General features: G+C 35.3%; 1 protein-coding gene across 2 annotated transcripts in view; it reads right to left on the reverse strand.

Annotated features, from left to right (window-relative positions):
* LOC101005841 (cadherin-10) overlaps positions 1-15,100 on the reverse strand; it is a 165,267-nt gene that overhangs the window by 20,032 nt on the left and 130,135 nt on the right. For both annotated transcript variants that reach the window (XM_009208195.3, XM_003899529.4), the window contains exons 6-7: positions 4,182-4,369; positions 2,421-2,674 (exon numbers count right to left, since the gene is read on the reverse strand). In XM_009208195.3, the coding sequence (XP_009206459.1) occupies positions 2,421-2,674; positions 4,182-4,369 (442 nt within the window). The remainder of the gene's footprint in view (positions 1-2,420; positions 2,675-4,181; positions 4,370-15,100) is intronic.

Here is a 15,100-nt window from a genome sequence, read left to right on the forward strand (position 1 = left end):
AGTAAGGCTATTCTATTTTTTTGAATATATATATTCTAACCAAAGAATGATATCCACGAATATTCATTAAATTTTCTACATCAAATTAGTATAAAGTCAAAGTGTACAGCAACTTTAATGGCATACCCTCTGTCATTGATAACCAAAGGAGTTATTATTTTTACTATAATATGTATAATATTATACCTAAGAGGACTATAATATACACATACATAATATAATATACATAACAGGAATATATGTATAATAATATTCATAAGAGGATTATTTCCTCCTAGTCTTTAGACTTGCATCCTTATTAACCATTTTATTTTATTTTAAATATCCACAGGTATATTTTGACATATAATAATTATATGTCTATAGGAGGATTTAAATTCTATTTCATTGTGTGGAGAAATATCTTGATATTACAATTTAAGTATGCCACTTAATATACATTTAACTAACAATATTATATTTTATTTTGTAAAGTCCATTTTAAATCTGAAACACAGAAGACAGCTTGCTAAACCTTAGAATCTCTGCCAAGAAAATGCTTGGTAAGTATTTAATGAAGAAAATTAGGCCTGTGTATTGGTTATATAAAACCTTCAAAGGAAAAAACAAAAACAAAAACAAAAAAACAGAAGGAATGCAGCAATTTAGATGTTGGTAAATGAACTGGGAAAGAGGCATTTATGGGAACGTCATGTGGCATGTACAGGTTTCTTCTGCCAATATGTAACCTGTGATGCTGTGTGTGAATATAAGAAAACATATTTATGTGAAATTATATAAATAAAAAGTAACATAGATATTCATAAAATACATGATTTCACTTGAAGATATGGCAGACCCTATAGAATTTTTAACTGGTTCAAGTCATGTGGCACATAAAATTAGAAGTTTCCTGAATGTGCTGTGGCATGTGTAGGAGAAAGATAAGCGTGCACTCAGAAAGTGAACAATAACCATCTGAACTCATACTTGACTGGTTCACATAGAAAATGGGCAAGCAAAATTAGCTCGCAGAGATTTAGAAAACAAATGAAATCCAAAATACAGGATGGACTAATGGATTATAGTAAGCGTTCATTTTCATACTGAATAGTGTATGTCGATATACGTATTTCTTTAAAGTAATAGAACAAGTGTCATTAAAACAGTGATTTTTTTTTCATTTTCAGGAGTTTATGACATTTCATATGTTTTTAAGCTGTCATAAGAAGGAAAACAAGAATCAAAAAAGACTCACCTTTCTAGAATGTTCTCATATATTTTGAAAATTGGCAGAATAAATAAACATAAAACAAAACAGAATCCTCTCAACTTTGATGGCTGTGTATTAGGGGAGTTTCTAACATCATAATATAACCCACACTGCAGTATCATAATTACTTTTTTCTTTTTTCATGGAGACAGGGTATTGCTTTGTCACTGGAGAGCTGTGGTGTGAATGCAGCTCATGGCAGCCTTGACCTCCTGGGCTTAAGTGATCCTCCCATCTTAACCTCCTGAGTAGATGGGACTATAAGTGTGCACCACCATGCCCGGCTAATTTTTAAATTTTTTAATAGAGACGGAGTCTCAGTATGTTCCCCAGGCTGGTTTCGAATCCCTGAGCTTAAGCAATCTGTCCAACGTGGCTTCCCAAAGTGCTGAGTACAGGTGTGAGCCAGCACATCCAACCTATTTTATAACTGTTAAAACTTCCCTCATTCAACCTTACATTTTATTTAATACCTTTAAAGCACAAATAAAGTGGTTTGGTTGTACTGTAAATGCAGAGTTGACATAGTACCCTGGATCTGTACCAGGGATCAGAACAACGAACACCGTAAGGAGACATGCAGGTGTAACAAGTAAGATTTCAATGTAAAGGGCATGATAAAAATAAGAAAACCATGAAGCTTGTGCATGCCACGCCCCAAAAACATTCAGAGGCAATTTACTAGAAATGCCTGTGCTCAACATATTTGTATACAACTTATGGAAGGACTCTTGTATCTTCCATTGCAATAAATGTTTTAAATAGAATTTCATGATCTCTATATGTATCTCCGCTTCTTTTCTTTTTTTCTCATTTTAAACTATACTTTGTTTTCTTATTTATTTATTTATTTATTTATTTTGAGAAAGAGTCATGCCCTGTTGCCTAGGCTGGAGTGCAAGGGCACAATCTCGGCTCATGCAACCTCTGCATCCCAGGATCAAGTGATCTCCTGCCTCAACCTCCCAAGTAGCCAGGATTCCAGGTGTGTGCCACCATGACTGGCTCATTTTTTGTATCTTTAGTAGAGACGGGGTTTCACTATGTCGGCCAGGCTGATCTCGAACTCCTGACTTCATGATCCACCCACCTCGGCCTCCTAAAGTGCTGGGATTACAGGTGTGGGCCACCGAGCTCAGCTGTTTTCATTTTTAAAAGGCACACTTACCTAATAGGGCTGGAAATAGAATCTGGGTCCCTTGCCATTACAGTACCAATGATTGTGCCAACTTCAATATCTTCATGAACTTCAAACAGATAGGAGGACCTACTAAAAACAGGAGGTTCATCCACATCTTCTATAGAGATTTTCACTATGGTAGTATCTTTAAATGGTCCTAGGTAATAAAAACGGGGATCCACATGGGTATTTTCTGCTTCGACTTTCAGAGTATAAAGTCTTCGGCTCTCATAGTCAAGCGGCTATATAAAAAAATAAATCATCAAATTAGAGTGAGGGAAATTGGATGATAGGCTCCCACCAAGGTACAATATGATTTTAAAGTTTTGGTTGAGTTCTCTTACATAGTTCATTAATTATAAATAAAAAAGACAAACACAAATAATACAATCTTCATGTTTCATTTAGGATTCGACTTTTACTTTTTATGCATTCAATTAGTAATACTTTGGAACATAGAAACTTGAGAGTTTAAACCTTGGAAAAATTGGGATGGGTATTGAAACCTATCTTATAGGTGGTAACATTACAAAAAATGGGCTGGTGGATGTTGTATGTGTTTGTGTGTGAATGTGCATGTGTGGAGGTGTTAGCTACTGCTCAATTTTTCTAAGTAAATACATGCAGTTACCTTTTTACATTTATGCCGTGATGTTTCCATTCAATGTAATGTGCTTATGATATTATAAAAGAATTATGAAATCTTGGAGACTAATATAAAACTTTCAAGTTATATCAAATATTCAAGATAAGAAAAACCTTCTGTAATAAGAAATACTTTGATAGTAATTTGGTAAATAGGTTACATGATGAAACAAAATACCCTAAATATTCATATAGTTTAACTGTCAGAAGTATAAAATCAAGTATTTTATATCTCACCTATTCTAAAATGTATGTTTTGTTACCAGATAAAAGACTTTGTTAGTTCGGATTCTCTCAACCTTCTATTTTTGTTTCAAAAAGAAACAGATTCTATTTGTATTACTGCTGCTATCTGGTCTGAAAAATGACAAGACAGCTGCTTTCCCATTTGATAGTCACTGTTCATTTAATAACAGTTGGTTTTGTACTTTGTACCTTGCAAAAGTATCTCAGGATAGTTTAATTATTAACTAATGCCTATGTAGTTACTCTATGTATGGCATTTCATTAGGACCTAAAGTTTAATGGGCCTTATTTTTTTCTCATAATGATGGCACTGTTGCTACAATAAAAAAACAGGTTACCTTTAGATTGTATCACTGAGCATATGTTAGAAGAAAACTTACATTTATACAGCAGAAGGGAAAATGTGAACAATTAAATTATGTTCCAATCCATGCTGTCTCTTTTATTAGTAACTCTAATTATTGCTTCATCAGCTGGATAGATGGCATCACACTTTTTATACCTCCAACTGGGATGATATATTACCATTATTAGGTATTAACTAAACATTTTAAAATAAAACAACGTGATTATGATGTGCTTTTATTAACGTGGCTTAGAAATATGATTACACATATATTAACTTGCCTTTTATATTTTCTAAAATTTCAGGTTTCATGTCTCAATCAACCAAAACACGTGGTCAAAATTTTCAAGGAGCTCTTTGGCTTTATGTCTTTCTTATGTATACACAGTATAAATCACATTTTTGGAACATTAGAGTGGTATTTCCCAGTGGATAATTCATGAGTGAAGAGGATATAATGCAATCCCTACTCCTGAAACACACAGATACTTATTTATATGAATGCTTTGCACCTGTTTCACAGTTATGATGCCTTCCTGTGTGTCCTTCTCAGTCACGATGTCAAACATATCAGTACCATCACCATCAATAATTCGGTATTCTACTTCAGCATTTTTCCCAGTGTCAGCATCCGTTGCTTTGACACTTCCAATGGCTGTGCCAACTGGGGAGGATTCAAGAACTCGAAGATGAATAGTGTCTGTAAAGTATAAAGAAAAGGAGAGAGAGAGAGAGAGATTTCTCAATAGAATAGCCAAAAGCAAAATGTATACGAGGCAATATAATAGATCTTAAACTCTAAATCAGATGTTGACAAATGATGAATACATGTAATATGGATAACATTAAGGTTTAGGAACTTTGAGGGCTTTGATCTGTGCATATTATGAATAGTAAGAAACAAGTCCTAACAGTAAGAGAAATTCTGGTTTAAAAATGAATATGTTCATAAAGAGAGACAAGTTCCTATCTTTTGCAGGAACATGGATAGAGGTGGAGGCCATTATTCTTAACACACGAATGCAGGAACAGGAAATCAAATACCACATGTTATTACTCATAAGTGGGAGCTAAAGGATGAGAACTCACAGACACAAAGAGAGGAACAACAGACACTGGGGCCTACTTGCGGCTGGAGGGTGGGAGGAGGGAGAGGAACAGAAAAACAATAACTACTGGGTAGTAGGCCTATTACCCGGGCTATGAAATATATATCTGTACAACAAACCCCGATGAAACAAGTTTACCTATGTAACAATCCTGCACATGTATCCCTGAACGATCATTAAAAAGTCAGGAAACAACAGGTGCTGGAGAGGATGTGGAGAAATAGGAACACTTTTACACTGTTGGTGGGATTGTAAACTAGTTCAACCATTATGGAAAACAGTATGGCGATTCCTCAAGGATCTAGAACTAGATGTACCATATGACCCAGCCATCCCATTACTGGGGATATACCCAAAGGATTATAAATTATGCTGCTATAAAGACACATGCACACGTATGTTTATTGCAGCACTATTCACAATAGCAAAGACTTGGAATCAACCCAAATGTCCATCAGTGACAGATTGGATTAAGAAAATGTGGCACATATACACCATGGAATACTATGCAGCCATAAAAAAGGATGAGTTTGCGTCCTTTGTAGGGACATGGATGCAGCTGGAAACCATCATTCTTAGCAAACTATCACAAGAACAGAAAACCAAACACCGCATGTTCTCACTCATAGGTGGGAACTGAACAACGAGATCACTTGGACTCAGGAAGGGGAACATCACACACCGGGGCCTATCATGGGGAGGGGGGAGGGGGGAGGGATTGCATTGGGAGTTATACCTGATGTAAATGACGAGTTGATGGGTGCAGCAGACTAACATGGCACAAGTATACATATGTAACAAACCTGCATGTTATGCACATGTACCCTACAACTTAAAGTATAATAATAATAAATAAATTTAAAAAAAAAAAAATATTAGCATGTTGTCTCTTTATTTATTTATTTATTTATTTATTTATTTATTTATTTATTTTGAGATGGGTGTCTTGCTATGTTGCCCAGGCTGGTCTGAGCTCAAGCTATCCTCCCACTTTAATATCTGGGTAGCTGGGATTACAGATGCAAGCCACTGCACCAACCAAGCATGTATTTTTTCATTGCATAGGTCTGTTTTGAGTGCAGATATGTATTTATGTGTGTTTACACAATCACAACAAACCACGGGATAGACAGTGAATGTTTCTATTTAGTTGTTTTGACTATGCTATATTTAGTTACTTACTACTCATACTTATTTCAACTGCATGGCAGAACATTACAAAATCCAATGAACTCAGCCATTATGGGTAGGAATCCTATTTCTACTTGTGACAGCAGGAACAAAGGACAGTCTATGGAAAAAACATAAAGATGCCCTTCGCAGTCTCAGAGTAAAAGCACTAAATACTGACAAACTCCCCTTCATTCCAGAGCAAAATAAAAATGTATCTATGCTTTTGGTGTACTTAGATGTACTTCCAGCATGAGCAACCTCTACTGCTAATGAGATTTATGTTTCAGCACCTGCTCATAAACTACGTATTTCTGACGGATTAATCGACCTCAAGTACACTTCTGATTATAGCACCTTCTTGCTCATAAACCTTAAGTAATTCTCCTTAATATACATAATAAAGACCAGAACTCTTAGCTTGTCACAGTCTTGCCTGAATATATCTTTCTTATATCATTTTGCATTTAGTTACTTCCATGAAAGATATGGACCAAACTGGGCTTTTCAAAGTTTTCTAGTCAAAACTTAATTTCCTATATCACTATTTCTTCTTTCTTTCTCTCTTTTTTTCTTTTCTTTCTTTTTTTTTTTTCCTTAAATAGAGTCTCGCTCTGTCACTCAGGATGGAGTGCTGGAGTTTTGTGACATGATCTTGGCTCACTGCACCCTTGCCTCCCAGGTTCAAGTGATTCTCGTGCCTCAGTCTCCCGAGTAGCTGGGACTATAGGCACCTGGCACCATACCATAGCAGGCTAATTTCTGTATTTTTAGTAGAGACGGGGTTTTACCATATTGGTCAGGCTGGTCTCGAACTCCTGACCTCAGGTGATCTGCTCACCTCGACCTCCCAAAGTGCTGGGATTACAGGCATGAGCCACTGTGCCCTGCCCTTATATCACCATTTCGGTATTTCTCACGCTATTTCTCTCACATAAAATTCCTTCCTCTTAGCCTCATGTTATCATAATGCAGTTTACCAAATCTGAGAAAATGATACTGTTCAAAGCTGACTGTTTGTTGGGCTATGCCAAGCCCAGGAGAGAGGTCTCAGAAAAAAATGAGCCAGCAGACACCTTGTTCTTAGGATTCCAGTTCCTAGAACTGTGAGAAAATACATTTGTGTGGTTTAAGCCACCCATTCTGTGAGACTTTGTTGTGGCAGCCCTAACAAATGACTATGGGCATATACATACACTACACGTTGGAAGACACTTCCTAAGAGGCATCATTAAAACTCAGTTTCCATCACACTGCAGTTGGTGCCTTAGCCTGTATCCTTCTTCACTTTTCGATCTCTGGTAACACACCACTGAAAGCAATTCTCAACTCATTACTTTGCTACCATCTTATTGGTTCTCTTTGCTTTGCTGATTCTTCTTGCAACACCTGTCCCCTGGATATTCTGATGGATCCCCTGTTCTCTTCCTTCAGTTGTCTGCTCTACGGGGACCTCCTCAAGAGCTTTCACTAATAGCTTAACTGAAAATAGAGTTATCAAAAATAGTGCTCGCAATCACCTCTCCTATCACCAGTCATCACCAGGCATTCTATTATCTACTTACTTATTCGTACGAAACAAAAGAATGTAACAGTAAACAGGCACTTAGTATTTTTATCTAAGGGTTCATTTGAGTGTAGTAGCCACCATATCATTATTGGTACATTATCTTATACAATAAAATAAATTATTTGTATATTGCATATTGCATAGAAGCTTCCTACCTAGTCTACTAGCTCCTATGCTTGGCCAAATCAAATCAATTCGTACACACTCTTAGTCCACATTGCTGCCCTGTTGCTCCTTAAAAACATTCATGTTATTAAGCTTTACTCAGTTTCAAAACTCTTTGATTGTTCCCATCTTACTTAAAAGAAAATATCCACAGGCTGACCCTTCGTAATTTATTTAGATCCTCTGTCCTGTCAGTTTCTCTCAAATTAATACATCCAATTATCTTGGTCTCTTTTAGTTTTGTCCAACAAACTTTTCCTACCTCAACATTTTTTCCTTCCCTATGAAAGATTTTCCACACAACTCTGCCTCATAACCACATACTCTTTTCATATAGTTCACTATGATTCTACCACAGAACATCATAAAATCTAATCTGTTGATTGCAACAACTTCCTTTAAAAACTAAATTTTACACAAGTGGCACCTCAGTAAATGAATTTATTACTCCTTAGCAAAGGTGACCTTTCTAAAATACAAAAATGATTTCACTGCCTCAGTGAAAGCACTTATTGTTGATGTTAAGTGTTTAATTTCATTTGGTGTGTAAAGTCTTATAAAATTTGATTTCTGCTAAAATCTTCATTGTTACTAGTATCTATTCTCAAAGCTAGAGCATACAGGAAATGCAGCCACAATATATTTTTTCAATTAATAAGCTTTCAATAAAAAATTTTAAATAGGAGGAATATTTAACAAAACAAATACAAACATATGGATAATGAAATTGAGATATATATACAACTTGAACACACCATTTAGAGAGTACAGATTCTTTTAGAGCCGACATAAAACATTTAATCCAATCTAACCAAATACTAAGTTATTAGGCAAGTTTAAATACATTTTGATAAACCACGATCCACCAAATACTCTGACCATGCCACAATTAAGTTAAAGGTTAACACAGAAAAGATAAACTCAAATCCTTATATTCCTGAATATATTTAAAGAATAAAATTAAAAATAACAGATAATACCAAGATTGTGAATGTTCGAAAATATTACCCACACTTATGTGCTAATAAAATTGAGTACTTAGCCTTAGTGGAAAATTCCTAAAAATACAAAATATACCAAAATCTACAAAAGAGAAAATCAAGTATGATTTAAAATATTCTACCCTTCCAAATCCAAAAAGTTCACTTGAACAGTTTTTAAGGAACATTCATGGAAAAGAAAATTCCAGTCTTATGGAAAGTCTTCTTGAGCAAAGAAAAGTGGGGCTCCTATCGTAACTCATGAGAACAGTATTCCCCTGACATAAAACCAGACAGGAGAAGACAAGTGAAGTGGGCATATAGTGTGGTCAAGATTCAGGCTGTATCACACTGTATCACATGGAAATGTATAATATTTAGTAAGTTCATTTAAAATTTTTTTTAGTTTACGATCACTTATGTCAAGTTTAGCCTATTACAGACACTATTCTAATCATTTTACTACTAACTAAATTCCTGACTTCGTTCAAATCTCATCTTTGCCATTAAAGTCATTCTTCTTTTCTGGAGATCTCACTTTGCATTTGATTGTCATGTCTCCTTCCTCTTCTCCAATCTGTGAAAATTCTTTAATCTTTGTCTTTCATGACTGATATGGTTTAGCTGTGTACCCGCTCAAATCTCATCGTGAATTGTAGCTCCTGCAATTCCCACATGTCATGGGAGGGACGTGGTGGGAGGTCATTGGATCATGGGGGCAGGTCTTTCCAGTGCTGTTCTCGTGAGATTGAATAAGTCTCATGAGATCTGATGGTTTTATAAAAGGGAGTTCCCCTGAACAATCTCTTTTGCCTGCAGTCATGTAAGATGTCCCTTGCTCTTCCGCTATGACTGTGAGGCCTTCCCAGCCATGTGTAACTGTGAGTCAATTAAACCTCTTTCCTTTATAAATTACCCTGTCTCAGGTATGTCTTTATTAGCAGCATGAAAACAGACTAATACAATGACCCTGACACTTTTAAAGAATATTTGTCAAGTTACTGTGCAGAATCTCTTTCAATGAGGGCCTATCTGATATGTTCTTGTCATTAGATTAAAGTTACGCATTTTTGTAAGACTATCACAGAAGCAGTCTGTTCTTAGTGTATTATATCATAGCAGGGAGTATTCAATATCAATATGTCTTAGGAATGATGATCTTAGGTCAACTAAGGTGTTTCTGCCAGTTTTCTCCTTTGTTAAGTTACTGTTTTTTTTTTTCCTCATAGTTAATATATATCTTGGTGAAGATATTTTGAGTGTATGCAAATATCCCATTCCTCCTAAAAAAATATGCCCACTAAATGTAGCATCAATCAGTGATCTTGCTGGCAACAATTAATACTGCAGTTTACTAACAATGATTTTCATTTTTTTTCATTCAGTTCCACATTTATTATTTGAAATTCTTCTGTAAGGAAAAGCTACCCCTTCTCTCTCATTTATTTTTACTTATGCTTTTATTTATTTAGATCAGTATAGATTCAAAAACATTTATTTTATTTTATTTATTAGAATCTAATAATATGATTATTTATTGTTTTCTGCAAATTCTTCCAGATTCAGTTATTGGATGATTTTTTTAGGTTGGCTCTTTCAACATGTCTCCATCATTCTTTCAGCATGCTTCCTTAATTTCTGGCATCACAAAATGTTCCAAGTTCATCTTATATTTTTTGTGCCTAAGCCCTCAAATCAAACAAGTTTCCATATATACATATATATGTAAGTCTGGTTGCTTCTGCTTGAGAAAGAACCATAATTGTTTAATATAGTGCAGTATTAAGAATAAAAAAAAACTCTTCATAATGTGTAAATATGTCAACATATGTACATGAAAGTAATTATTTGTATTTGAAATAAATCTGTGTATTGAATATAAAAAACTAAATAACAGCAAGTTATTGTTTACATGTTAATTGACCTTCATTTTAGAAATCAACGTACTTGCATCCTTGAAAAGTAAGTTTGAAATCTATGATATATAATATTAGTATTTAAGACTTTTCAGCAAAAGAAAAAAATTCTCCACAAGAATAAAATGAAAGTGTTTAAATAGCAACACTATAATATTAGAACTGATTATGTATGCTTTTTGCAAATGTGTATTTGTAAAGTAGTCACACATTTTTGTTTAATCATTATTGCTGGAAAAAAGCCTATAATTTCATTTCTTGGCATGAAACACAACTCTAGTGCCCAAACACTGGTCAGCAATACCACTGTTTTCACATTGATATAAACTAGATATTCTTAGAGATCTGCTGTCTTCTAAGTCTGAGGAATTGAAGAGAAAGTGGGAATAGGATTTCTTCTTGAGACAAAAATTAAGTGAGATATCAAAGATTAATGGGATCACAGAAACATACAAAGAAACCAGTCAACTTGCCTCCACCGGCCAACATTTAGAAAATTTGATAATCAATAAGATAATAATTTAGATGATTAAAATACATTAAATCATATTTGGTTTTTGACAATGCAAGCTAAATAATTCAGTTCAATATCTTAGTGACAAACAATTAATATTTGTGGATTATATGTAAAGATAAAGATAGTTGTATGAAGGTGGCAAAAAAACGGAAGCCCAAATTGAAGGAAAATGAGAACCTAGAGAAGTAAGCAAAAGACTAAAAGCTTTTATGGCCTGGGGATATTTGTCCTTTTCACAACATTTATCTTTATTTTTATGGCCTCTTGAAGCAAGGAGGAGATAGACCAAAGTCTAGGTTATCTACAAGGTTATTTACTGAAGCCGCTGATGGACTCCACAACAAACTAAACTTAACGAGCTTTGCGCTAGGTTTAAGGGGGATCCAGATGTAAGCCACCCTTGACAACATTTTAGATTTCACAGTGTTGGCTCAGATAACCCTGGTAATATCTATTTCTACAGACACAGATAGCGTTAACTGCTAGGGGAGAGGGTGACACTGTGGTATCCACAATGGAATGGAATGAAGGATCATAAAGCAGTCTAAAATTACCTGAGGGAGATTCTGTGTACAGACAAGAAAACCTCTAAGCTTGTCCTAACTGACAGGACCCTTCCTGGCTTCTTCTCCACATACGTTTTTCTCTCAAGTGTCTTTTGCAAAAGTGAGGGACATTAATATCTCTGAAACGTTTATTATATAGCTCAGTGAGAGTACAGTTGTAAACATTTAGCTCATAAAGCCAAAAAGGAATGAAAATGATGGTATTAGTTACCCTAAAATATAGAACAACACATCAGATGCATATTGGAGAGAGATATATATACACACACACAGATATTCACACATGTATACACATATTCATATATATACACACATAAATATATTTATATATACATGCATATACATAAATATATGAGTGTATATATACATATGTGGAAATATAATGGACAGTTTTACCAAGCTAATAGATCTTTAATATTTTAATTTATTCACCTTCTTTAGCAAAAATAAACTTTTGAAATTTTCCACTGAGGGCAAATTCAGCCCTGTCGCAATGTTGCAGTTTTTCCTGCCTTAAAGATCACAAGATCTCCCCTTTCAATGAATATCATGTTTTGTTTTTTTTTTTTCCCTGTTCTCTTCATGTCTCAACATAATGCTTGAACTGAGAAATATTAAGTCATATCTGTATATTAATAAAGTTATTTTATTGCCAAAGGCGGCTTTGACCTATATGGGAGAAGGATTACACTGAGGTGGTAATTTCTAAGTTTATCTTGCCAGGGACTAATTTTGCTTTTTCACATGTGCACTTTTTTTTTTTTTTTTGAGACAGAGTCTTGCTTGGTCACCCAGGCTGGACTGCAGTGGTGCGACCTTGGCTCTCTGTAACATCCACTTCCCGGGTTCAAGTGATTCTCATGTGTCAGCCTCCTAAGTAGCTGGGATTATAGTCGTGCACCACCATGCCTGGCTAATTTTTGTATTTTTAGTATAGATAGGTTTTCTCCATGTTACCCAGGCTGGTCTCAAACTCCTAGCCTCAGGTGCTCCACCTGCCTCAGCTTCCCAAAATGCTGGTATTGCAGGCATGAGCTACCGTGCCCAGCTCACATGCAAAATTTAAGTTAAAAATTCTCAGTCTGCATCTTTTTGGTTTTCCCCAGCAATCCTAAATTTATAAAATAATTTTTAGCAAAAGTTTAGTTTATAAAACAACATAGATCAATATTTTAATGATCTTCAGTTAGAAAGGAATTTCTAAAACAACAAAACAAAATTTAAAAAGGTTGATAAATCAGTCTATACTTAAACTAAAACCTTCTATAAAATGAAGGCAATGTAGAGAAAGTGAAACATTTTACAAATAAAGAGCAGACAGTTTCAGCACACATATTTACAAATATAGTATGTTTAAAGATCCATAAGAAAAGGTAGAATAAACTAGTAGAGAAATTAGTCAAGGATGTTGATAGAAAACAATTGACAGAGGAGGAAACATGAAAGATCAATAAACAGAGACAACTATCCTAAAATTAAACCAGGTAAGTGCAAATTAAAGCCAACTTTACACTTATGAAATTAATAAAAGTTAAGTCTGACAATCCCAAGTGTTAAAAGTATGTGGTAGAATAAAAACTATTATGTAGAATTGATGGATGTTATATTTGACACAATGACTTTTTCGGAAATGTAGTTTCCTACAGCTGCTGTAACAAAGTAACAAAAAGTAGGTGGCCAATAACTATAGAAACATACTGTCTGGCAGTTCTGGAAGATACAAGTCTGATAAGGACATACTCTTAGAGAATCTTACCTTGCTGCTTCTGCTACTGGAGTTCACTAGAAATTCTTGGTGCCCCTCAGCTTGTAGCTGTATCACTACCATTGCATAGCCATCTTCTCCCTGTGTATTCACTTGGCCTTCCCTGTCTCTGTGTCTTAATTGCCGCTTTTCGTAAATATACCATTCATATTGGATTAGGGCTTTAACTCTAGTAACCTCATTTTAAACTGATTTCCTCTATTCCCAAATAAGCTCAAATTCTGCAGTACTGGAGGTCAGTAATTCAACACATATGTAGACACAGGACATATAGAATTATTGTTTGTAAAATGAAAAAAAAAAAAGGAAGTAAACCAAAGTATCAAACAGCATGAGAACAGATGAATAAATAATTGTATAATCGCATATCTCAACATAATACAAAAGTGAAAAATGCGAGCTATACTTATATGGAAAAATATGGGTGAATCTTAGGTACACATTATTGAGTGAAAAAACCAAGTTTCAGAAAATGAGGTATAGTGTGATACCAGCTTTATAAACCTAAAACAAGAAGAACTCATTATATTTTCTAGGAATACATACATACTACTATGAATATATACACACAGTTATATACATATATGCCTCCCCAACCCTGTCCCTTTCTACATCTATCAGATAGTCTCAATGATCAGATAGTATCACATGGTAACTAACTCTGGACTATCTAAAAGGAGAGGATGATGTATGTCCATGTGAAGTATTCTTAAAATCTTTGTAATGTAATTTTTCAGTGGTGCTACTTATATTCTTTTGTATTTATTAAATACTACCAGAAAATTTAAAACAAAGAAACAGACACATATACAACACAAATAACTTTTTTTTTTTTTTTTTTGAGATGGAATCTTGCTCTGTCACCCAGGCTTGAGTGTAGTGGCCATGATCTCAGCTCACTGCAACCACTGCCTCCCATGTTCAAGCGATTCTCCCATCTCAGTCTCCCAAATAGCTGGGATTACAGGCGTGTGCCACCATGCCCGGCTAATTTTTTTTTTTTTTTGTATTTTTAGTAGAAATGGGGTTTCACTGTATTGGCTAGGCTGGTCTCGAACTCCTTACCTCAGGCGATCCACCAGCCTCAGCCTCCCAAAGTGCTGGGATTACAGGCATGAGCCACTGTGCCCGGCCACAAATAATTTTCAAGTTGATAATTTAAAGTATGGGTAGTATTCCTGGCACTCAACAGAGGTAAACACAGCTCTGCTATTTAAGATTTAAACAGAAAATCAAAAAACAGAAAAGCAACAACAACCCAAACATACAAAACACCTCCAAAACAAAACAACCTCTAGTGGAATCCAATCAACAAAATGGCTAATGTTGGAGTCATCAGATGCAGAACAATCCACACACAAACTCACATTAAATATGTTTAAATAAGTAAAACTTGGCCAGGTATGGTGGCTCATGCCTGTAATCCCAGCACTTTGGGAGGCCGAGGTGGGTGGATCACCTGAGGTCGGTGATCAGCCTGACCAACATGGAGAAACCAGCCTGACCAACATGGAGAAACCCCATTACAAAATTAGCTGGGCATGGTGGTGCATGCCTGTAATCTTGGCTACTCGGGAGGCTGAGGCAGGAGAATCGCTTGAACATGGGAGGCGGAGGTTGCGGTGAGCCGAGATCGTGCCATTGCACTCCAGCCTAGGCAACAAGAGCGAAAC

The sequence above is a fragment of the Papio anubis genome, chromosome 5 (genome assembly GCF_008728515.1).
Source record: "Papio anubis isolate 15944 chromosome 5, Panubis1.0, whole genome shotgun sequence".
NCBI classification, from domain to species: Eukaryota; Metazoa; Chordata; class Mammalia; order Primates; family Cercopithecidae; genus Papio; species Papio anubis.